Below are 27,009 nucleotides of genomic sequence, written 5' to 3' on the forward strand. Positions count from 1 at the left end.
AATTCATATGAGAGCTAATCTGTTTTTATGAAGTTAAAATCATCATCATCGATCATTTCGATTCACACCAGTGCTGGATCCATTTCATGTTCATAGCCTCTGCAGGTTCTTAAGTCAGTGTCAGTGCACGTAGGTCCCAAGTTATAAAAAAAAAATAATTATGCCTTTTGCGCCACGATATCATAAGATATCGTCGCCTAGGCATTCCATGAAGGAATATAGATAACTCCTCAAACAAGATGTCTGATGTCAACAGGAATCACCCATGTTGTCCAAGTAAGCAAATTGGGGGTTAATAATCTTGCTCACAGAAAAAAACGAAAGTGCCTGAACTGAAGCAAGGCTCGAACCCGGGCCATCCGGATCACAGTGCAATGCCTTAACCACTCGGCCACTTCGCCCCCAAGTTATATTGAAAGAAAAAGAAATGAGCTTTTATATAGCGCAATATCCACTAAATGTGCTCAAAGCGCTTCACAAGGGGTCCCTGACCAACAGCAACACGAAACATGTGGAACGAGACATGACGCCTGTCGGGCGATATTACAATATTTTTTTCCGGACAGAGACAACGGTGTTAACGGCCATGTGCTCATTTTACACCTGAGTACGGTGAGAGAATGTAAGTAAAGAGCCTTTTCCAAGGACTCGACTATGCGCCGAGCGGGTCTCAAACTCTGGACCTTCCTATCCGAAAGCGAGTGTCGTACCACAGGACCAAATAGCCGCACATTCCAAGAGAATGTGTTCCATGGACTGCATTGGATGTCCGCAACTGGAATTATGTTACATCATTATTTACATTACTAAACACAACCTTGGGTAGCGTAAATATTTAGCATGTGTTGTCAAGGACATACAGATCGCTCTCTTATTTACATTTTTTGAAGTAAAAACTAAACTGGATGAGTTCATTTTTGGTTTGCTGGTAGTATGGAGTTGTGTTTTTTTAATCTTTCGATTGTTGAGAGTTAGCGACAATAAAGAGAAAAAAAAAGCAAAATGGTCAATCCTATAAAAGTCATGAAGCCAAACTACAGACTAAAACTTATGTATGTTATGTCTCAACACTGCGGCCATGTGGTCTAGTGTATGACACTACCTTTCGGATCGGAAGGTCCTTGGTTCGAGTCCCTCTATGAGAGACGTATACATAGTTGAGTCCTTGAAAACGGCCCTTTACTCACATTCTCTCACCATACTCGGGTGTAAAATGTGTACCTGGCCGTTAACAGCGTGGTCTGTCGTAAAAAATATCGCTGAACAGGCGTCATGTCTTGTCCTAGTTAAGTGTTGCTGTTGACTATCGACCCCTTGTAAAGCACTTTGAGCATGTTTAGTGGATATTGCACTTTAGCTCAGGGTTTTCTTAAGGTTTTTCTTTTGTTTTGTTTTTATGCCCAATCATAGCTTTCGTTATATGATAGTCTATTAGCCTGGGGGGGGGGAGTGGATGGCTGGGGTCAGTGCCAGGCTATACTATAATAGTTTTACGAAGGTGATCCTTTGACCGCCCATGATGGACAGGGAGATCACTTTTACCATGTCATCTATCTCTCTACATATACTAATTTCCTTTCTAAGGTTGCTCTATCTTTGTATCTGAATTAAATGAACCCGGTTTTGTCCAGGCCCTGGATGAGAGGTCAACTGTCAAATATATCGCATTGGTTTTGGGAGATTTTTTTCCCCCTTAACGATCATCTGTTATTAGTTGTTTGTTTTGTTTATAATATTATGGGGTCCCATTATTCAGATGGTAAAGCACTCACTTTACACGCAAAGATGCCGGGATCAATCCCGGGTGAAGTATGTTTGCCATCGCACCTTTTTTTTTTTTAAACCGACGCTGATATGACCTGTAAGTAGGAAACACTGTAAACTGTAAAGGAAAGAAGAAAACATGGGGGTGGGGGGGGGGGGGGTCGCCGAAGGCAGTGTCTCTTCTTATGATCTAGATTATCTGCAACCGCCATCTTTGTCCTAAAATGAAGCTGTCTGCTTTTACCTTAGCCTTGGCTGGGATTATTCATTGTACGGGTGGCAGTCATTGGCGATGTTTTTCTCTTGCACGTATGAGTGTGCTTTCGGATGTGTTAGAAACCACAAAGCATCTTCCATTTTATGAGGATCCCACACTTACACTTACTTTGATGCGGGAGTAGCCTCGGGGCCCAGCTTCTACACGGTACACAGACAACTATCGTCAACAGTCCCATTTATGTCTTTATTTCATTTATTTATTTATTTTTATTTTTTTTTAGTCAGGTGCTCATGGACATTGGGTGTTGCTGTCTACGAACTCGAAACCCAGGCATTTTTAATGTGTGTAGTGTATCATCCTCTTTTCCTACGGCACTGGGGCTACAAAACTAAGTAATTAACCCCCCACCCCCCTTATTTTTCCCCCGCCCTCGTCCAATGTGTCACACCGCACCTATTTAACAAACGATTAACAAATGTCGAAATCCGTCATAATGAAACAAAAATAGTGTGAACTATGACCTTTTTTTTTTTTTTCAATGTGCAATGACGTCGATTTATCATTAATTTGCAATAGGGGAAACCATCATGACTCTTGGACACCCGAGTTCAGTCCCTTGCTAAACGGAGTTGACATAAAGTAGCCAGGTGGGTTATTTCAATACCATAGTGTTAATCATTGGAGAGAAAAAAATCCCTCAACTCACCACCTTTGTAGGAAATGAAAAAGAAGGCCGCAATGCTAGCCTAGTCACTGTTTACTCTATAGTTTGTATTGGTGATAACAGGAGCAATAAAGAAAAGAGGTTTTGGTCAATGCCAGGAAATTAGATGATCAGAATAATAATAAAATAGCAAAAAATTATCTGATATTTCTGTCTGGCTGACTGGCATGATATCGCATCATCACAACAAAACTTGCAGTTTTACCAGCAGACCACCAGTTCCATTAATCAACAATCCCACACAGGGAAAGATCTGATTAATTTCTGCTTCACTAATCATCTTTTCGTGTTCAGCTACAGTAAATACCAGCCAAACTTTAAAAGGTATCCATTGTCGCTATAAATAATGACCCAATTGCAGTTACTTTTGGCTATCTACTTTGGGGAAGTCAGAATCGAGTCAGTCACGAGTGGATCTTTTCAGAGATTTATAATGGAGTTAGAGGGTGTGTATCTATATTGATAACAATGTCTCAACCAAGTCTAGGTATAGACTCGAGGATCACGATGGCGAATGAATTGATTATGCTATTGTTACATTATTACAATAACTTTAATTTATTTTCATTTTATAAATAAAATTACACCCTTCAGTAGGTACTTTGGTAAAAAATTCAAATTGGATTGAGCTCAATGAAACCTATATCATTTTAAAGTGCTTTTCAACACGATTCTAATGATACCAAAATTGTGAAAATCAGATAAGCAGAAAAAAAGTTGTGTTTAAAGGCTGACAAATGGTCTTCTATTTGCCTTTGTTATTTACTGACGGACTTTGTGACCTGAAAATTGTTGCATTTCCGGTAGTAACCGCCATTTGGATTTCAAAACTGGTCTAAAATGACCGCTAAGATTTGAGTAAGGATTTTACTGGAACGAATTTCATGGATGCGGTATACAACTTTGCCCTGAATTTAATTTTATAAAAAAGTTAAGATGTTAAATAAACGTGCCAGCATGAAATTTTGATTTACCAAGTTCTAATCTTTTAATTATCCAAAGCTAAATTATACCCTATTTTATCCATAATCAAAAGTTATACTAAATTGTCATTGATTTTAAAATAAACTACACCAAACGATATAGTAATTTCTCCTGAAGAAAATAAGACATAAATCATTAAAATCCATCCATAAACAAAAAATCTATGGAACTTTTTCTGAGACCCATCACTCAAAAGTCCAAAAAATCGGGTCACAGCCACTAGGCCATTTATCGGCTCCCTGCTGGAGGGCCAAATGGACGTTTACCAAAGTACCTACCTTCAGCCACAGCATCAATAGATACCGTCGCCTTCGCATTCCATGAAGGAATATAATAATATAAGACATATTTAATTCATCAAACAAGATGTCTGATTCAACAGGAATCACCCATGTTCATTTAATTATATTTTCTTTTATCCTATTCATTAATTGAAGCCCAAAAGTAACAAAGTAAAATTAAAAATTGCAATCTCCCATGGGATTTTTTTTTCGAAAATAAAGTGCAGGTGTCTAGAAACAACATCATCATCATTATTATCATCATCACCATTATCGCTTATACTTAGCCACAATTTCCAGCACAGGTTCTTGTTATCAGTTTAGGTCCCCATAGATAGGTCAACAATATATACAATACTGGGAAAATTCCAGAAGATCTCTGTAACTCTATTTTCATAGCAATACCAAAGAAAGCAGGTGCAGTCAGATGCGAAAATTTTAGAACTATAAGTTTAATAAGCCACATCAACAAAATACTGTTGCGTATAATTATCAACAGGCTAAGGAATAAGATTAACCCCGAAATCGCAGAAGAACAATATGGATTCCAACCTGACAGAGGGACAAGGAACGCAATATACCTACTCCGTGTTTTAAGTGAAAGAGCTATACAGGTTCAGACCCCACTATACCTCTGTTTTGTCGACTACAAAAAAGCTTTTGATAGAGTACGCCACGAAGAAATACTAAAACAACTGCACTCCATTGGCGCTGATGAGAAAGACCTCAGACTCATGCAAACATTATACTACACCCAGCAGGCATCTATCAAAATCGGAAACTCTACAGGAAATTCCATTCCTATTAAGAAAGGAGTCCGTCAAGGGTGTGTTGCCTCACCAGATCTGTTTAATCTATACCAAGAAACAATCATGAGGGGCATAAATAATATGGAGGGAATAAAAGTGGGAGGTCACAACATAAATAATATAAGATACGCAGACGATACGGTACTCATTGCAACATCAGAAATCCAACTTCAAAAGATTGTTGACAAAGTGGTAGTAGATAGTGAAGCCAAGGGAATGGAAGTGAATATCACCAAAACGGAATGCATGGTAATACAGAAAAACCCCGAAAACAACAACACCTGCAATATAACGATTCACGGCGAGCAACTTACCAACGTAGAAAGTTTTAAATACCTAGGTTCAATAGTGACAACAGATGGAAGATGTAACCGAGACATACGAGCAAGAATAACTCAAGCCAAACAGGCCTTCATGGACCTGGGAAACATTTTGAAAAACAAACAGATGTCGTTCGGGATTAGATTCCGAGTCTTGAAGTGCTACGTGTGGCCAATCTTGTTATACGGATGCGAAAGCTGGACTACAAATGCAGAAACACAAAAGAACATTGAAGCTTTTGAAATGTGGTGCTTGAGAAGGATGCAGAGAATATCGTATACTGCACACAAAACAAACGAAGAAGTGCTAAAACAAACATACCAACAAAGGAAACTAATGCCCTTAATAGTGGATCGACAACTATCCTTTTTCGGACACATAGTAAGGAAAGATAAGAATGAATACCTGGCAAGTTGTGGAAAAATACCTGGTAAACGCGCCCGGGGGAGACAAAGAAAAACACTCATAGACCAACTGAAGGGCTTCACCAGCCTAACAATCCAGGAGCTGTTTGAAAAGGCAAGAGACAGGGAGGAATGGAGAGAGATAATTCATGCAGTATCCGAAGCCTGGACCAGGCATGGAACCTAGAAGAAGAAGAAGAAGAGCCAGAGATTATTTTTGGTCTGTAATCATATAAAGTAGGGTGTTCCAATTTGGACACCCCACTGTATTTACCGTACCTAAATTTAATAAGAATTATGACATTGAACGGAATTCCTATTTAACACATCCAGAAATAACTGCATAATAAATGTAAGCCAATTTCAGTCCTTGTCTATTTCGTCTAATTAAATAAATCATTATTAAAATCCACGTCTCGCCTGGAAGATCTGGTATGAGTTTCTCCCATCGCTTTTTCATGAATTCAAGGCATCTTACAGTTACAGCCGGAAAAGCAATGTAAAACAGCAACATTTGCAATAAAATTCACACAATTTTTTTTCATTTTATTTTTAAGTCTGTGAAGTCAATCATCATCTGAAACCAAACACTAAATACATATTCATATAATGTCTCTTTTCTCACTCTATTCTGTTAAAATAGATATTGAAAACGTTTGCCACCAAATAACCACTCGTAATTTAGACACCCAGCTGTTCCAATTGAGACATCCAGTTTTTTTTCAATTCAGACACCCAGTTGTTGTTCTATTTCGGACACAGAGTTGTTACAATTCAGTCATGGCTTTTTCAATTTGCTCTGTTTTATTGCTGTTGTTGTTTATTTGTTTTTAATTTTAATTCTAGAAGTTTTTACGAATTAATTTGAAGATTCTTTGAGTTCAGAATTAAATATTGGTTTTCAATCAATTTATTATGAGAATTGTAACCATAAAAAGTAGTGCTTAAGAACTATAAAACTCATGTAGACAGAGTTTATCCTGGTTGCTTTGGTGTTCAAGGGACACTGGCAATTGCTTGCTATCATTTGGATAGGACGCACGTCTATTGCCAAGTACTTTCCGCTAGATGTAGCAGACCCATATATACCCAATCATTGCTAAGATCAGCTTTACAATCACTCAATCACTTCTGAGTGGACAGGGGAGTCAAAAGAAAACTTGACTGTTAGTATGACAGATACCGGTCTCTGTGTGTGAGAAGCATGCTTTAACAATTGAGCTATTGCCACTCCTTGTTTCACCAGCTTGAGTAAGCTGTAAATTTCATTTGCACTAGGCTAATTATAGACCAATTTAGTTGAATACTTAACTACTAGAACCTGTGTAAAATCAAAAGTATCAAACAAAAATGAGTAAAAGAGATTCGAAAAATAAATATTTTGCTCCTTATTTTCTTTTTTTAAAGCTGTTTTACTCGTTTTTGTTCAATACCTTTTGGGCTAGTCTACTTGGTCAGTTGCATTATGCCTGAACAGATTCCAAGCCAATGCTAATGGGCGAGTTTTCAATGCCCCTGATGATCATGCCAGAAGGGGAGGTGCATTTGTCTCAGTTGTCAAAGGGGTGACCGCTGGGTAGGGTTCCCCACCTCTCACAGTGGGCAGGGAGGTACTTATTCTGTCTTCTATCCCCCTGTATCTGTTTTCCAATATGCTTTCTGTCTTTACCTTGGAATGAGATTGCTTAGTTTTGTCCTGACCCTGGCCGGAGTCCTTTGCTGAGAGGGAAACAGTCGAATGTATAGTTATAGTTTTGGAAGATTATATTTTTTTCCTTGTAATCACATCTCTCTGTTATGTTCTGTTATTTTAAAAATTTTAACATATAGACATTTGATTGTACTCCTCTTAGTGGGATCTTGTGCTGGTGTCTGGGTGAGACTTTTATGTAATCTCAAATTAAGTACACTGAAAGTGTGTACTTGGAGTCTACATCTGTTTCCTATTTGTCCCATTCCCCTTTGTCTTACTTTGTCCTCAAGTCCTTTTAATTGTACATCTAGAATCTTTTTACTATCTAATTTTCTTCCTTTTTACTGGCGCTGATATGACCTGAATGTGTTGCAAGCACCTTAAACGCCTTAAAAACAAAAAAACAAACAAAAGGGGTTAACGAATCGGCACAATGAAGCATCAGAATTGGAACATACGCTGTCAGAATTGGAACAAGTGACTCGGTCCCATAAATCAAGGCCAAACAAACAAATAAAGTCTGATAATGGACAAAGAACATGCATGCAACAGTTATTTTCACAATTACATTCGGTGTGTCGTCATTAGAAATCATTTTGGGTGTCATTCATTTTGATTGCAATTATTATTTATGCTTACTGTATATAAGTATAAGGTAAGTACATAATTTATTGATATTATTTTCTATCTAACAGGATATGGCGGACATTATCAAGAGTGGTTATGTCAAAAGATATAGCAGTAAGTATTTTCTTTAGTTTTGTATTATTATTATTATTATTATTATTATTATTATTATTATTATTATTATTATTATTATTATTATTGTTGTTGTTGTTGTTATTGTTTGTTAGCATCATTATGATTTTCATAATCATCATCATTCCAACAGAAAGTTTCCTGAGTGGAGGATGGAACCAAGTTTACCTGACTTACCACAAAGACACCCGACTCAACATGTACAAGAAACAAGGGGAGTACTCTGCCCAGCTCAGCATATGCATGAAGGTAATCATAAATTAACGATTAACGTAGTGACAGAATTCTGGTGTCCCAGTCTACACCTTGCAAGTTTAGGTCACCTACCACTTCAGTAGAGTACCTGACCATACTTTCTAAGGAAATAGTATGACACTGCTTTCCACTCAGAAGCTGAATCTAAAGTTACTTGAGGAAAGTATTTGATACATCAGTGTCATAGTCAGAAGGTAGTGTACACATCAGGTATTCGGGAACCATCAGTCTGGTTTTTTTACTTACTCGGTCGCTCCATTTCTTCCCCTCTGCATGCCATATGGAACTATATTTCTTTTACATCTAATCAAATCTGACAGCTTTTGTCTTTGGAATAGCCTGGTCACCATTTTTATTCTGGAATTTATTCACAAATATGATTTAAGTGGAGTAAATTTTTTAAAAATTCTTGGTACTCATTCACAACCATAATAATCAATAATCATTAAGTGTTTTACCCAAAGGCACAACAAAGAAAAAATAGGAATATTTAGGGTGTGGTATGACACTTGCCTTGGGATTGGTAGGACCCTGGTTTGAATCCTGCTATAGACATTGCAAATTGAGTCCTTGGAAAAGGCTCTTTGCTCATTTTCTCACACTGCACTCAGGTGTAAAAGAGTACCTGGCTGATAACAGTGTTTCTCTGTTGAAAAGATATAAAAATATCGGAGTGTTATTCGACACCCGAGTTTCGGGTGTATTTTGTCACCAGATAATTCGACACCCGAATCGCGCATGCGCAGTACGTATGAACGTACAAAACCGGGGAAATCAAATCCTTCCGCCTTCCTTCCTTGTCCGTTGCACGCCAGTCCTCAGTCCACATATCAGTTGTTATTGCTTGTAAAATATGGATAGACGGTCGATTTCAATATTTGAGGGAGCAAAATTCGCTTCAAGCGATGAGTTCCTTGAAAGGATCAAGACATTAGAAGACGAAAGTCATTGTTCGTTTGTTTTTAAAAATTCAACGAAGCAGAAATGGACAATAAGATGCGAAAGCGGGCTATCGACGAGAGGAAATTTTCAATTTCTCGAGGAACGGTAGCCTGCGCCCACTATGGAGCGAAGCGTCTTCATACCAGTAAAGGGATCAAGACAAGCTCAAAGTAAGTTTTCTTTCCATTGTATTGAGAAATGTTCCTGTCAATTTCCAATTTTTTTTTGTTAAGTCTTAAGTAAAGGCGACAACATTCCTAAGGTCAGTCATTATCTTTTCTTTTGGCATTCGGTAAGGGCAAGGGTAGGTTGAATATCGATAGGTTAGTGTGATACATTATTTTTCCTGTGAAAAAAGTGGCATTTTTGCTTTTAAAGCACCACAGTTAAGATAGGTTGATTTTTTTTAGTGCGCCCCAAAAGACGACTCCCCTGGCCCTGATAGTTTGCTCACTCTTACTCTTAGAATCTAGTTTGCTCACTCTTACTCTTACATAATACGCATTAACATGTTCTCTATTTGAATCAGTTCCCCTTTGTCACTTTGTCTTACTTTATATTTGGTGCTTAAGGCTTTTTAATTGTAATTCTATAACTTTTTTACCATCCCATTTTCTTCCTTTCTATTGGTGCTGATGTGTTCTGAATGAATGTGTTACAGTTACGATCGCTGTAAATTGTAAAAGCCTTAAAAGACAATGTAACTAGTAGCTTGATGATTCATGAATTCATGGGAATTCCCTGTCCTCTCTGTTTGAGCATTTACTTTTGCATCAACATCGCGCCTGTAATCCATCAGCTACTGGAGGCTTGTCGACTAATCAGATAAATAAGAGTTCAAGAGACAATTATACTTACACGTACACGTATTCCTTCTGACTATTCTTACTCTTACTCATTTTTAAATCTCTATGCCTATGGTCTAATTTATGGTCCCCAAAACAATACATGTCACCTGTCGACCCCTTACAGTTTGGTTTTCATTTGATTCTTAATCATAGTCATTGTGCCATGTAGTCATGTAGATATATATTATATCGACATCACATGAAATTAAAGGTCATATAAATATAACTTACGACCAAATCATCAACACACATATTTTGATCACAATCTTTAAATCTTTATCGACTTTGGGGTTATATTGTGATTATAATAACTGATCATTTCTTTAATTTGAATTTGTGAAACTGTTCTCTTGGCGAAATAAGCAGGTTATCATTAACATTGTCATTGAGGTAAAATTTTAAAGAAGATTATGACAGATAAAAAGAGTGTCAGGCATTTGATTGTTTGGTCTCACTTTTTTTTCAGATCTCAAAAATAAACTGTTCAGCTTCGTTCAGTTTCAAGTATGATGATTTTCAACAGTGCATTTTGATTACGAAATGTAATCTTGTACATAATCATCACTCTGATGAGAGAACCTATTGGATCATGGAACCACAGGATATGGACTCCAGTGGGGAATGGACCTGGAACTATGGGAGGTGAACAAAAGAGTGAACTGAACCCTAGGCTATGAGAGGTGGACTCAACCGAGGAGTGATCGTGTACCAAATGAAGGTGTGAAATTACATAGGTATATCCGCTCAATGACACGAAAACAACATTCAGGGCTGATAGCAACATCTACAAGTCAGTTCCGAAAGATTGTTGACAGGCTTCTAGTGAGGAATGAGGACCTTGAAATGAAAGTAAATATCAGCAAGACTGCGTGGTTATTAAGAAACAGAGTCAATGCAACCGATGTCGTGTGAATTATACATAAACAGGGAATAGCGTCAATCTGAATCTGTTGACGTTTTCAAATTGGATTCTTGATGGACGGAAGATCGGAAGAAATCAAATTATAAATTGCACAAGCAATGCGAGCTTGGAGAAATTGACATAGTAACAAAACAGTGCCAATTATGTTGTATGACTGAAAGAGAAAATGTGGTGTTTGCGAAGAATGAAAACAATTCCAACACCGTACATAATACTCCCAAAGGGTCTCCCGAATGCTTAGATACCTCTCAACAACAACAAAAAAATGTTACTAGGATTTCGGGGTATTCTCTATCCGATTCTCTATTTGTTCTACTTAATTACCTTTATTTATCCCATAGGGGAAATTTGTCACAATGGTCTATTTCTAGGGAAGACGAGAACAACCCAGGCACCTGCAGTGCAGCGCCGCAAATCGAGCGAAAGCGAGATGACTTGCTTAAGGCCACACAGCACAGCGTTGGGTGATCGTACTTGTTTGTTTTTTTTTTTTTGCCATCCACGTTTATGAGTAATTCTCACTAAACTGTATTAACGAGACTATAAAAGTTTAAGGTTAAACATAGTTTTGTGTGACGGTCCTTTATATTTCCGGATGGCAATGTTGAGAGCTTCTGAGCCAAGCGCACACTATCCATAAACGTTCAAGGTTACACATCGTTTTGTTTGTTGGTTCGTTATAAATCCGGATGCAATGTTGTGAACTTCTTAGCCAAGCACAATATTATCTATATTGATAGATATATTATACCATTTCTACATATAAAACGTTAGATCATCTATTATTATGAGATGTTGCAAATAGAAGGAAGGAAATGACGTCACATAGCCCTTTGTTTATAACTAGCCGTTTTTTCTGTTTAACTCTCACTAATTTCTATCAATCAGACTAGAAACGTTCAAGGTTACACATCGTCTTGTACGTCAATTCGGCTGCTGGATTATATGAGTATTTAACCTTTTTTGCTGAACGCACGACATTATGTGTCGCGAGTTTGTCGCACAGTATCTGTAATTTGCTGTTTAAGTCATCTACGTCACTTAGGTCTTAGAGGGAGCGTATGCATGTGTGTGTGATAGAAGGAAAGAAATCAATAGAGAGAGAGAGAGAGAGAGAGAGAGAGAGAGAGAGAGAGAGAGAGAGAGATGGTTTTGCAGTTAATGGTTTGTGTGTTTGCAAAGACGTACAATTGTAGAATTTTTGCCAACGCCCCCCCCCCCCCCCCCCCCACCCCCCCGACGACAAGAAAACATTTTTTTTTTTTTTTTCCAAAAATTTTTTTACCCTGCTTGGGATGCCAAATTCTTTGCTGACCATCCCCACCCCAAATTCGGGTGTCGAATTATCCTGTGACAAAATACACCCAAAACTCGGGTGTCGAATTATCCTGAGACAAAATACACCCGAAACTCGGGTGTCGAATTATCCTGTGACAAAATACACCCGAAACTCGGGTGTCGAATTATCCTGAGACAAAATACACCCGAAACTCGGGTGTCGAATTATCCTGTGACAAAATACACCCGAAACTCGGGTGTCGAATTATTTTGTGACAAAATACACCCGAAACTCGGGTGTCGAATTATCCTGTGACAAAATACACCCGAAACTCGGGTGTCGAATGACGCTCCCTAAAAATATAAGCGCCCTGCATGCGTCATGTCTTGTCCTACAGGGAACCCTTGAAAATTGCTTTGAGCACATATGGTGGTTATTTATTGCCCTATAATTAAAGTTCAAATTTTTAAATTCCAGAAATTCATAATTTTTATCAAATCAACAACAACAAAAAAAAAAACAACAAAAAATGTCTGAAAATTTAACAAAGTTAACCTGAGTTGAACCTGAGTTCAAAATATCAGCTGTCAATGCATTATTTTCTGCAGATATGATGATATGGTCCAAGTTTTTTATAATTGTTCTTTTTCTTTTTCTTTTTTTTTTTTACTGTTTTTTTGTTTGTTTTTTTATTTATTTTTTTTGTTAACAGGATGTATGTAAATATTTTGCCTTTGGAGAATATACCAACGGGATGCCAGATAGACCAGATATTCCATCAGGATCTTCTATCAAGTGCCTGATGGGAATTCCCACTCAGCCCAGCGGAAAGGCCAAAATCATCTGGTTCTTGTTTTATACTGAGAATGAGCTTCAGTAAGTCAACTTTGAATTGAAATGTAGCCATTAATAGACAAAATGACAAATTTAAAAAAAAAGTAAGGAACTGCCTGAAATTAACACCAAATTTTCCTAGACAGACCTTCAAATCTAGAAAACTGAAATATTTCAGACATTAGAAAAAGAACACATTAATAAAATTAAGTGCTAAAAGAAGGAAAGGCAGATTATTAAGAATTCTAGCAGATAACAACATCATAGAATAATAAGGGAAGATTGTAACAGGGACCTTTAGAATTGCCAGTAAGGAGAACTGCAGAACACTGTATGGTCGTTAAATGCATACGTTTCTATTCAATCATTCTTTTATGGTCACAGTTATAGTTCACATCTTAAAAACTGATTATTCACCAAAGATCACCATTTAACAGCAGTGAAGAAATTTTTGAAATTGGCTCTGGATCAGAACAATGTGATTGGTTATAATGGTCACATGATGCTGTTGTTTACACACATAATGAAAACACTGACCCCCCAAGATTGAACAAATAATGTGATTGGTTATAATGGTTATAATGATAATGTTATTTACACATAGACTGAAAACACTGACCCCACCATTGCACAGACAATGTGATCGGTTATAGCGCTCACATAATTCTGTTGTTTACACACATACTGAAAATCTTGACCCCGACGTTGCTCTGACTGGTAAAGTGGAAATGAAGAACCAGTCTATCATATTTACTGATTTCATTATTAATTTGTGATCCACTTCACTACATCTCGAAGACATTTTATTGCTCGTGTCACCATTCTTTTCGACAGGTTTATGTTTTTGCCATATGGTATATAGCTGTGTTATTTTGGTGCATTTTTATTTTCAATTAATTTAATCTATTTCTCAATTTTATACAGTGAATGGATGACAGCCATTACCAGTGTTGTAAGTATTGACTTTGCTATTTTGATATCTCCTTCATTTTTTGTAGTATATATTTTAATTAGGCTGAGATCATATGATATTAGAGAATATAGAGAAAGAATATATTTGAGGTCATTAACACGTGGATATAAAGTTATGAATAAAGTTTTTTTGTTTTGTTTTTTAAAATTTTAAGTAGAACATTTCAACTTATTTGAAAAAAAGTATTGAAAGAGTAGCCAAATGACTAGTTTATTGTATCAATTTTCCTTATTTGAATACTAGCACATGGGTCAATGAACTGAAGGTCTGGTTTATTATTACTATTACCAACTGCTTCAACCAAAAAGAAAAAAAAAATCGTTGCTTTAATGAGGCTAGTCACCTATACAGATGAAATCAATTTACAGTTTTTTTTTGTTTTGTTTTTTTTGTTTTTTTTTTTTTTTTGGGGGGGGGGGGGTTTGGTGTTTTTTTGAGGGGTGAGGGGATTGGGCTTTTGGGGGTGGGGGGGAGTGGGAGGTTGTTATTTATACCAAATCTTGGCAATCCCATACTGTATTTGTTAATAATATTTTCCAAATTTGACCAACTTTGTCTAGGTTTGTTTTGGGTTTTTGGGTTTGTTTTGTTGTTGTTGCTGTTGTGTTTTTTTTTGTTGGTTAGTTTGTTTGTTTTTTTTTCCTTTCTCTAAATTTAGATCATATTATTATCAGATTATTTGAGGGAAATTAGTGACAGACTTTTTGATTTGTTCACGAGACTATTTAAATGTTGTAGACTGGAAAATACTTTCTTTTTTTTTTCTTCTTTTTTTTTCCAGAAAAAAATTTTACTTCAGATATTGATTGGTGAATATGACCACCAACTTGTCAAAAATCTTAAATTAAAAAATAAATTCTTTATTTTTTAAAATTCTGTTTTGTAATAGAGGGTAATTTACTTGATAAAAATCAGTTTTGTAACAGAGGATAATTATATTTTTTAAAAGTCAGTTTTGTAGCAGAGGGTGATTATACTTTTTAAAAGTCAGTTTTGTAACAGAGGGTAGGTGATTTTATAGAGATCAATTTTGTAACAGAGGATAAGTTTTTCTTTTTTTTTATAAATCAGTTTTCCGTCAGAGGTTATTTTTTTGTAGAAGTCAGTTTTGTAACAGAGGGTAAGTTGATAATGACTATATAATCGTATCCACTATCGTTTTCACAACTTGTAGCTTCCCCCACCTCCAAAGAAGGAACACAGCGGACCCCCAGCCCATCATCAGCCACAATATGCACAACCTGTAGGATCTGCACCACCCCCACCTCACGCTGCTATGCCTGGTGGCCCCCCACCCCCTGCCATGCCTGCAGGACCTCCACCAGGGGCTTTGGGATTTGAAAATCTCTCTCGTAAGTATGGTCGTAGTAATGCTAGATTGACTTGTCGTTTAGGGTGGAGATTTCATCCTTTTTAGGGACAAATATGGAATTTCATTTCCTCGCTCCTTTGTTTAAAAAAAAATGATTGAATTTCTCTCATGAACTCCCTCTGGCCTTGGTCTAATCCAGAATGAAAAGATAGAAATGAATTAATTCTCCTCCTTCTCCCTTCTTCTTCTTCTTCTACTACTACTACTACTACTACTACTACTACTACTACTACTACTACTACTACATACTACTACTACTACTACTACTACTACTTCTACTACTACTACTACTACTACTACTAACTACTACTACTACTACTACTACTACTACTACTACTACACCACACATACTACTACTACTACACTACTACTACTACTACTACTACTACTCATCTACTACTACTACTACTACTACTACTACTACTACTACTACTACTACTACTACTACTACTACTACTACTACTACTACTACTACTACTACTACTACTACTACTACTACTACTACTACTACTACTACTACTACTACTCTACTACTAACTACTACTACTACTAATACCACTACTACTACTACTAATACCACTACTATACTATACACTATCTACTACATACTATACACTACTACTACTACTATTATATCTACTACATACTATACTCCTAATAACTACTACTACCTACACATACTACTACTACTACTATTATCACCACTACCATTATTGTCTTCATTATTGATACTTGTTTTTTGATTCTTTGACTCCAGTGGGCCCCAATAACCCACCCCCACAACCAGCCTACCAGCCATACCCCACAGCAGCCCCAGGGTACCAGGCAGGACCTCCTCCCCCACATGGCTATCCAGCAGCAGGTCCACCACATGGCTATCCAGCCGCAGGCCCTCCCCAGGCTGCCTACCCCACACAGCCATACCAGCAATATCCCGCAGCATCACCGTACGGACCTCCTCCTGTTCCCCATCACGGTAAGTGTTGTTTGTTCATTCAAAGCTATGCCTCAGTAAAATCTTAAAATGAGGTTTTATATAGCACAATATCCACTAAATGTGCTCAAAGAGCTTTACAAGGGGCCCCTGGCCAACAGCAACAATTAACATTTAGGACGGTACATGACGCCTGTTAGGCGATGTTACAGTTATTTCGGACAGAGACAACGCTGTTACCGGCCCAGTAGTCGTTTTACACCTGAGTATGGTGAGAGAATGTGAGTAAAGAGCCTTCTCCAAGGACTCAAATAGGCGCCGAGCGAGGCTCGAACCCTGGACCTTCCGATCCGAAAGCGAGTGTCATACCACTAGACCACATAGCCGCACGATGGCATGAAGATGAAGACAAAGGGAAGTAATGTGCATAAGCAGACTACAGCAGTGATCTACCCATTTGACTGGCTTAAGACCGTCAAAGGTCAACACCAATGGCTGGGTAAGTGGTATGCTGTGTAACTGAGATTTTAGTAAAAAGCTGAGAATGTTGTTTCATCAACCTCTTTCATTCGTGATATAAATAAGCAAGGGGTGTGGCAGCTTTGTCGGAATGTTAAATCTGGTTGACACAAACATCAAAAGCAACTCTCTTTATTCATATTGGCTTGTGTTTCTAATAACATAATGTTTGCCTCAGTTGTCTTTACAATACATTTAAATTATTCAATCGAAGAACTTTGCAAAATAATACAATTTTGAGTCATAAAAAAAGCTTTAACTCAGTTATTGGATATTACCTCAAGAACTTGGTATTTTTAAAATAAGTAAATTTCTTTCTAACCGTGCTTTTTGTGCTATGTGGCTGATGTGACACAGGGAACTCCCAGGACATATAACTACCATGGAAAATTCCTGTTTTATTGATCTGGCAGTTTTAAATTCATTTTTATCCTGCTTGATTATATTTCTATTTTTATGAACTTTGAGAACTCATATAAATTTTTCATGATGTGATTTTTTATAACCCAGGTGGTGCCCACCATTATGGACCCCCACCAGTCCACAATTACTCACATGGGGGTCAGGTAATATCATACCCACAGCAAGGCTATCACCAACCCCACCACCAACAGGGATATCCCACCACGGTGGTCTACCAGCAACAGCCAGTCCACGTGGTCCACCACAAGAAGAAGGGAGGTATCATGTCCAGTGGTACAGGCCAAATGGCTGCCGGTTAGTATTAAAACTTGTGGTCTGATGATTTAGTCGGTAGAACACCTCCCCTCTCAAACAATGGGACTTGTCTCACTCATGAATATGATCAATTTTGTTCTTTTTTTTTCCTTTTTTTCTGACCTTTTTTTTTCCACCCAGCATTTATTTAGTAGGTAAATATGTTAGATCCGTCAAAAAGTGTTTATCGATAGACTAGCTTCCCATTCAAAGAGTAAATAATAATGTGAAATTTAATGTACGTTAACAGTTATTGTTATCTCATTCATCCTGTTTTGTTTATAAAGGGGAAACCCGAAACGTCCATTTTATCTGTTTTTGTACATTAAATTGAAGCCTACATTCAATTTTACATTATTTATTTCTTCGAGCTTCAAGCAGCAACATTTACATTCAAAGAGTAGCAAGTTTAAGACTGTTTAAACCAGGACAGACTCCTCTTCCACGGGTCTTATAGTTTTTAAGATCTTCTTAGATACTTAATATCAGTCTCCACATCGCACCTGTTTACGCGTCATATTACTGGCACTGTGATTCGATCTCTCCTTGCGACTATTGAGCTAGGGAAGTTCAATCTCGATGTCTCTTCTGCCCCATCTGCCCCTGTGGGTGATCCTTTTAGTTCAGCAAAGGGATCAATTTCAGCATCAAGTGTAGTAGAGGTTTTAATCCGATCACCTGTGTCCTGTCGGAAGTGATTGGGTTGATAGGTTTGTTGTTGTTGTTATTATTATTATTATTATTATTATTATTATTATTATTATTATTATTATTATTATTATTATTATTATTATTATTATTATTATTATTTTATATTATTATTATTAATTATTATTATATTATTATTATTATTATTATTATTATTATTATTATTATTATTAATTATTAATATTGTTGTCATCATGGTCGTCTTGTCTTCATCATCATTATGATCATCAATATTATGATTTGGTGAAAATATTTGACAGTATAAAACATTATTCTCCAAATGAATTTATGCCTTTTCCTTTTTTTTTTTTTTTTCTCAGGTCTGGCAGGAGGTGCGCTCCTGGGATACGGTGCATCCCGTATGATGGGAGGTGGTTGGGGACTGGGGAGATGGGGAAGCTGGAGTTCCATGTCATCTTTCGGAAGTTGTGGATCTTTTGGGAGCTTTAGTAGTTTTGGTAGCTTTGACTAAACACAATTTCATGAGTGTTAGATTTATGAAGAATTGTGAAAGGTAAAAGAGCAAATACAATGAAAAGTAGAATTTTTAAATATTTCACGTATGAAAGATAATTTTTAAAAACTTGCTAAGTCAATTATTTACTTAAATATTATTTTTTTTACTTATTTTTCCCCAAGAGCTCATTGAAAAGTTAGCTGTGATTTTGCAAAACAGTGCTTAAAATGATATCTTCATGATATTTAATCATTTGAAACGTGCAAAAAAACAAAAAGACTTCTAAAGGATTTGTGATTTGTAATATCTCAAAATAAAGAAAGAACGATATTTAGAAGTTTTAGAATTTTACTCTCCATATTTTTATATATTTTAGTTTCTTCTCAGTTTCAGCTCATGCTATTTGTGAGTAGATCACACCAAAGTATAATCCATTTATTTACATGAAAAATCTTTTTTTGTCGACCAGATGGAAGTTTAACTGGATATTATATTCTTCATTGGGAAAGAATGTTTTTGTCACTTCAAAGGTTTATAAATGTTATTGTAAACCTGACACTCTTAAGAATGTCTAGCCATGTAAGGCGCAAACCGCTCTTTGTATATAAATTTGACCCACTCTGCGGCCATTTGTTGTTACTAAAAATAGTTTATCTGTTTATCTGAAACTGTTCTGTATAAAGCATGCTTTGCAGTTTAAACTTTTTCTCCCTCACTCTACTTTAATTTTCTTTCATTCATCATTTGTTACTAAGAGTATGTGATAATGTTTCGAGATTTATCCGCCTTTAGATTTGTTGAAACATAGGATACAGTCAAAATTTTGGAGTAACTACAAGGGGAGTCAGTGCTTTGAGGTTTGTGATTTCATTAAGTTTTTGTTTTTGAGTTTTTTTCTCCTTTTTGGTTCTGGATCAGTACAATGTGATTGATTATAATGGTCACATGATGCTGTTGTTTACACACACAATGAAGACACTGACCCCAAGATTGAACAGATAATGTGATCGGTTGTGATACTGTTATTTACACATATACTGAAAATGCTGACCCCAACATTGCACAGACAAAGTGGTCGAGTGGTCACATGATGTTGAAAAAGTGGAAATGAAAAACCAGTCTATCATATTTACTTATTTCATTATTAATTTGTGATCCACTGCACTACATCTCACAGACATTATATTGCTCTTGTTTATATGTATTTCTGTCATTAATTCAGTACTGATGTAATGTTATGATGAATTATATATTGTTATATATAAATATATAGTTTTACATATTTGTATGTGTGTATGTCTGTCAGTTTCTTTGTCTGTGTACGCAAAGTCAAGGATCACAATATGGTGCGTATTTATTCATTTTTTTGACCGAGTGATTTTATTTTTTTTTTTAATTAGACGTTTAACTCACTCAACCCTAACACCGACTATATCCGTAGTTTATCCAGGTTACCTTTACCCCATGCCTATTTATTACATTTTTCTGAGACAAATTATAGGCGTAGTATCAAAGTTAATGTTTATAGTTTATACATGTTAGTGGTAGTTGAATAAAACTATCTAAGCACATGCTCATTTTTAATTCATGTTTTCCAATTTTGAAAAAATCTCTAGGATTGAGTGAGTTAACAATCGCCTAGATTCTGTTTTTAATAAATTTTTTTCATTTTCTGAAAGAATATACTCACCAGAACATTTTAATCTTTATTTTAGTAAATCTGGTGATTTTTCATGAAGTTAAGGTCAGATGTACGGGAAAGGTATCCAGCAACTTTTTCTCAATTTCATACTTTTTCAACTTGACTAGCTTAAAAAAATATTTAGAAGTGAAATTAAGCTTTGATATTTCGGGAAGATGTACAAAAATGGTTGATTTAATCATTTATGACAGGAACTCAATTTGGATAAAAATCGAGCTTCTAACAAAACTTGGCAATTTCTCAGTTCAAACCTTTTCACCATCCGACTGATTATGTCATGCACTGACACAAATAGTATTTATTCTCCACCATATTGGTGATAAATCAACCCAAAGTCTTATATCTGTGGTTATAAATTCAGTGTCCAGCATCTCGTCCATCCTGACATAATACTGATTTCTTATGGTGAATTATATATATTTGAACTGGTCACCTGTGTCTGACTTTTTTCAGAGTGCTTATGTAAGCATGTGTATCTTCACAACCTTCATAGAAATTGCACAGTGAAACAAACCCTTAAAAACAAATAAATCAGCTTCAAATTTGAAGCCCTCACTCAATCTCTATTTAAATGGAATTTGTGTAAAAAGTCGACTTAAATGTTAAGACTATGAATTTTTAACTCTCTTCATCATCCATGATGGCTTGTGCTCTTGAGCACGTTGCCGGTCAGCTGTCTCCATGAATCACGATACTCTGCGGTGCGCATGAAATCTGTGTTTTAACTCTATTGCATATCATAACCATTTTTAAATTCTTTTTCCTCTAACCTGTGGGGGACAATAGCAATTATAAATGCTATTGTGTCGTACATTGGAATTTTTGTTGTTTTTATTCCTCATTTTGGCAAGAAAACATTTTCTGTACCTAATATATGGATGGATTGAGATTAGCCTAAACTTGTCAAAAAGTCCTAAAACCAAAGACTTATTATTCAAAGATCAAGAATTCTCTGAGGTCTCAGGTTTAATTCTTGAGTCTTGTTAAAATCTAATTAGATATAAGATAAAGGTTTTCTGGTCAAAATGAGAAAAAATGTTTTGTCTCCTGGCACTATAGTCTGGTTAAAAAATAGTCATTGTAAATATTATTTTTGTGAAAGTTCTACTTTTTAATGAAGAATTTTTGCCATAAAAATGAAATAAGTTTTATTGTAGCTAGGTGCAATCAATTTACCTCATCAATTTTTTGTGTGTTTATATGGATGTGTTTGTGTTTATGTTTGGTAGAGTGTGTAGGTGTGTGTGTGTGTGTGTGTGTGTGTGTGTTTGCATGGAGGTGTTCGGTAGAGTGTGTAGCTGTGTAATGAAATTGAGTCCTAAAACTGGGTGGGGGTACCGACCTCCCATATTGGGCAGGGAAGTACTTGCTGTGTCTTCTATACCCCTATATCAGTTTTCCAATTGCTTTCTGTCTTTGTCTTGGAATGAGATTACTTAATTTTGCTTACCCTGACTGGAGTCCTTGGCTGGGAGGAAAACAGTCGAATATATAGTTATAGTTTTGGGAAATGATATCTTTTTCCTCTTAAATCATCTCTTTGTTATGTATTGAGTTGTTTGTTTTGTTTTGTTTTTTTGTTTTTTTTAAATATACGATTTGTAAACATTTGAGTGTATTCCTCTTAGTGGGATCCTTGCTGGTGTCTGGATGAGACTTTAAGGTGATCTCAAACTAAGTGCATTGACGGTATGCTCTTGGAATCTATGTCTGTTCCCTATTTGAACCAATTTCCCTTTGTCTTACTTTTTCTTGGGTGCTTTGATTGTAAATCTAGAATATTCCAATTACTTCTTTTTACTGGCGCTGATATGACCCAAATGTGTTGCAATTGCCGTAAAACCCTTGAGAACAAACAAACAACATGGGTCCTAAAAGTTAAAGATCTTTCTTAATATAGGACACTTTCTTTTTATGTGAGAGAGAAGTTGGAGAAAGTGATCATTTTTATATGTGAAAGATGGAAAGATAACATGAATTTAATTTTTCAGTACAATCGTCAGCATCTGATTCATCCCAGCATGATACCAGATGGGAATGACTGTTCACAAAGTCAACATCATACCTTCAGTTTGGTTTTATACATAATAGATAATGGTATGGCATTGGGACTAAGATTGAAAAATAAATTTTTGGAATGCAAGGGATATTCTGCGCATAAACTGATTGCATGTACAGTTGATATGCAATAATACTTTAAAGGTTCTGACAAATATACTGAACAGCAAAATAAACGCACTACTTTTGAAATCAATGCATTTCACATAAGATTAGGTTGTCATATTATTCTTATTGTTTTTTTATCAAACAAATATTGCTTTTTTATCTTGAACAAAATGATCTGTGACATAGAAATTGATCATATCAAAATGTGAAACAGATCAAAATAAAAATGTATACAGAATGCCAACATTACACACAATCGCAGAATTTTCAATATTTGCTATTGAATGTGTCCACCTCTGTCATTATTTAATTGATTGAATGTTATGTAGGATATGTTCTTGGGTGATATTGTTCTACTCCTCTGTCACTGCCCGCGTAAGTATTGCATGTATGTTCTGGGCATTTCTTTCCCTGACATTGTGACCAATGATGTCCCCTATATTGCTTGATAGGAAAAAGTTTTGGGCTATCTCTGTAGGCCACGTAGAACTTTAAAAATCTGCTCATTCCAAAAAGTTCCAACAAATAACTGCCCGTTCAAAACGAAGACATCGTAGCTGCTGGGTCAAAATAAAACTGGCATAAAATGGCTCTCTGCATTTTAACATCTCCTCTTTAACGCGTCTCCTGGCAGCGGGTGGTTGGATGGGAGCATCACCCTTGAATCATATACCTATGATGTTCGCATGGGTGTACGATCCTATAGTGATGTCGTTTCTTCTTCTCTTTACTAGCCTATCCTGCTTCTTTGGTTTGTGATTGTATTTTTGACAGGGGATATTTTTTTTCTGTAAATCTCCTGCCTGTTTGTTCTTGGTTATTTATAATTTAGCTTATGATATCTTTAGGTTATGATTTTGATTTACATTTGTACTATTTTTGTTAGATTGCTTGTTTTTTTTTGTTTCAGCGGTCTCTCATATAACCTCAATTGTGTTGGAAGAGACCTAAAGCAACAAACAAACAAACAAAAAAAAACGTCTCCTAGCAGTTTCTTGAATGATATTCAGCTCACTGGCCTTTTCTCTTGTTCATCTGAAAGGGTCACAATGGTTACATTCACAAAATGTTATTTTCATTTTCATTTGTTATTCTTTCCCTTCCATGCCCAGGAATCTTGTTGACACTCCTAGCTGTATTATTCCTCTGCACGAACGAACGATAGAGGAGTGGCTGAATATTCAGGTTTACCTCTGACGTTGTAGCACTGTAGGCACAACAAGCTGAATGTTAAATCATGCAACGTGGCATTTTGATACATCATCTTATTAGTATTAGCTGAATATCAAACACTTAGAGTCAAAAATTTTCATAATGTACTTTATTTGTTGGTTACTGATCTCACTAATAGATATAGCGGTGCAAAAGTGATGGGTTTATTTTGCTGTTCAGTATATTTAAAAAAAAAAAAATATTGCATGTTCTAAAATGTATTTGGTGTGTACATCTAACGCTTTTTTTTTTTTTTTTTTTTTTTTTTTTTTTGGTGAAAGTTTTATTTGTTATTTCTGTAGTCAAGACCTGATATAAGCTGGTTTTTATAATCGTTTACTTATATTTATATATTGTCAGATTTCTACTTTAACGATGCAATAGAATCTACAATTTTACACCTATTTTTACATCAAACTAGGAAATGATATGCCGCTTACATGTTTGGAGTTTGACTGTTACAAAAATCTATCATCAATTTTAACTGTACAATCGAGAACACAGGTTGTACTTAAAATAATGTGAAATTGTACTGGGTGCTTGCACAGTGAAAGAGTCTATTGCAGGTGATATACTTTGTGACATTTTTAACTCGACACTGCAATCGGTTGTTAATAATGCACTTGGATATGGATCTTTTGACTTGAAATTTTTTGGGTGAATGTTGTTTAACTATGTACACTTGTGAAATAAATAAATAAAAACGCATGAAACTATTATATTAAAATTTCCAAAGCACGTTGATGGGGTGTCTAAATAAAAGTTACTTACACAGTAATATGTGTAGAGTCCTTCGCTTTGCTTCAATAGCAATAGCATTTTAATAGATACAATGCTTTGACTACAGTACTTTCCTTCAAATCTGGTGCAATTCCAAGAACAATTTTTAAAAAAGAAAGTATCTATATTTGTTTGGGTAACATTGAAAAGGGGAGAGTAGGTATTCCTATTTACTGGGATTTTGTTCCACTTTACCGGGTTTCTCCAATACATAAGTTTGCTATGTCACAGGACATATTATTTATACTTGCTACTGTGTTCTATAATAACCATTAAAAATATATTGTTTGTTTGCCGAGAGTATATATCATTTGTTTAAAATGTCTCTTTAAAAGATATTACAATGTACTATTCATATTTTTATGCTATTACTTTTTAAAAAATAAGAATTCTCAAAAAGCTTGGTCCTTTCCCAATTAAATTTTACCCATAATTCCTTCTGCTTGCAATTGTTGAATGTATAACAGCTTATTTTTTCACCTATTACTTGTATTATTTATTTCACAAAAATTAGTATAAATAATTCATGTATTCCATGACAAAGGTCACGAAGGGGATACTTAGTGTAATGATTTCTGTGTACTGTGATAAGAATAAACAACATTTTGGTTTATTTTTGTGTTAATTTTTTAAATATTTGCTTTTTGATCCTTTCTGGGGATGAAATTGGTTATTTCTTTCTGGGTGGGGTTCTTTGACTTCCCATGATGGGCAGGAAGTCACTAGCTGTGTCTTTTATCCCCTTTTATCTGTCTGGGTGGGGATCCTGACCTCCCATAGCAGGCAGGGAGGTACATACTATGTTTTCTACCCCTTTATATCTGTTTTCCAACATGCTTTCTTTGTCTTGGAATGAGATTACTTGTTTTTGTCCTGGCCCTAGCCGGATACCTTGGCTGGGAGGGAAACAGTCAAATGTATAGTTAGTTTTGGGAGATGATATTTTTTCCTTGTAAATCATCTCTCTGTTATGCACTATGTTTTATTTATGTATTATATATGATTTGTAAGCATTTGAGTGTATTCCTCTTAGTGGGGACCTGTGCTTGTGTCTGGATGAGACTTTTAGGTGATCTCAATTTAAGTACACTGAGTGTGCTCTTGGAATCTACATCTGTTCCCTTTTGAACCAATTCCCCTTTGTCTGCCTTATTCTTGGATGCTTTAGTTGTAATTCTAGAACTTTTTACTATCCCTTTTTTTCCCTTTTTACTGGCGCTGATATGACCTTAATGTGTTGCAAGCACCGTAAAACCCTTAAAAACAAAAACAAAAACAAACCTTTTATCTGTTTTCCGAGTTCTTTCTGTCTTTGTCTTGGAATGAGATTGCTTGGTTTTGTCCTGACCCTTGCCGGAGTCCTTGCTGAGGGAACTGTCGAATGTTTAGAATTATAGTTTTGGGAGATGCTTTTTTTTTTCTTGTAAATCATCTCTCTGTTCTGTATTGTTTGTTATGTTTTCTATTTTGGATATATTCTGTAAGAATTTGAGTGTATTCCTCTTAGTAGGATTCTGGATGAGACTTTTAGGTGTCTCAAACTAAGTAAAAAGACACGAGTGCTCTTGGAATCTACATCTTTTCCCTATTTGAACCAATCCTCTTTGTCTTACTTTTTCTTTGCAACCTTTACTTGTAATTCTAGAAATTATTCACTATCCCATTTTCTTCCTTATAACTGGTGATAAACTTATCTAAATGTGCCGAAAGCGCCCTAAAACCCAACAATTGGTTATTTGAGGTCACTCTTGCCGAGTCTTCTTCTATCCCCCAACGTTATCTTTTTCTACATTGCTTTCTGTCCTTGTTTTAGAATGAGATTATTGATTGATTGATTGAGCTTTTTTTATATAGCGCAATATCCACTAAACGTGCTCAAAGCCCTTTACAAGTGGTCCCTGGCCAACAGCAACATTTAACATGTAGGACGGTACATGAGGCCTGTTAGTGTTAGGCGATATTACAATTTTTTCAGAGAGACAACGCTGTTAACGGCCAGGTACTCATTTTATACCTGAGTAAGGTGAGAGAATGAGAGTAAAGAGGCTTCTCCAAGGAATCAACTATGCGCTGAGCGCGGCTCGAACCCAGGACCTTCCGATCCAAAAGCCAGTGTCATACCTCTAGACCACATAGCCGATTACATGGTTTTGTCCAGGTCCTGGTCGAAATCCTTGGCTGAGAGCGAAACAGTCATATGAACACAAATTGCTTTGGGAGGTTTTATTTATTTTTCACCTGTTAACCATCTATGTAGTGTTTTAGTTTTTTGTTTTGTAAGCACTTGAATATTTCCTCACTGTGGGATTAAGTACCTGTGTCTAAAAGGGACGTGTGATCTGAAACTAGGCATATTGATTGTTAATCTGAATATTGATCTGTTCTCTATTTGAATCTGTCTCCTCTGTCTTACTTACTTTTTCAAGGGTT

The 27,009-nt window shown here is 36.0% G+C and overlaps 1 protein-coding gene across 1 annotated transcript; it reads left to right on the top strand.

Annotated features, from left to right (window-relative positions):
* The first annotated feature begins 2,688 nt into the window (after positions 1–2,688).
* LOC144976881 (uncharacterized) lies at positions 2,689–25,192 on the top strand. The gene is made up of 9 exons (XM_078921434.1): positions 2,689–3,032; positions 7,896–7,941; positions 8,093–8,208; positions 12,918–13,081; positions 13,964–13,991; positions 15,187–15,364; positions 16,142–16,360; positions 17,348–17,554; positions 18,583–25,192. Exons 2-9 carry the CDS (start codon positions 7,899–7,901, stop codon positions 18,732–18,734), a joined length of 1,107 nt encoding a protein of 368 aa, XP_078777560.1. The 5' UTR covers positions 2,689–3,032; positions 7,896–7,898; the 3' UTR covers positions 18,735–25,192.
* Positions 25,193–27,009: the final 1,817 nt, after the last annotated feature.

Source organism: Berghia stephanieae, chromosome 7 (genome assembly GCF_034508935.2).
Source record: "Berghia stephanieae isolate SIO BIC M18660-M18661 chromosome 7, UCSD_Bste_1.3, whole genome shotgun sequence".
In the NCBI taxonomy this organism is placed as follows: domain Eukaryota; kingdom Metazoa; phylum Mollusca; class Gastropoda; order Nudibranchia; family Aeolidiidae; genus Berghia; species Berghia stephanieae.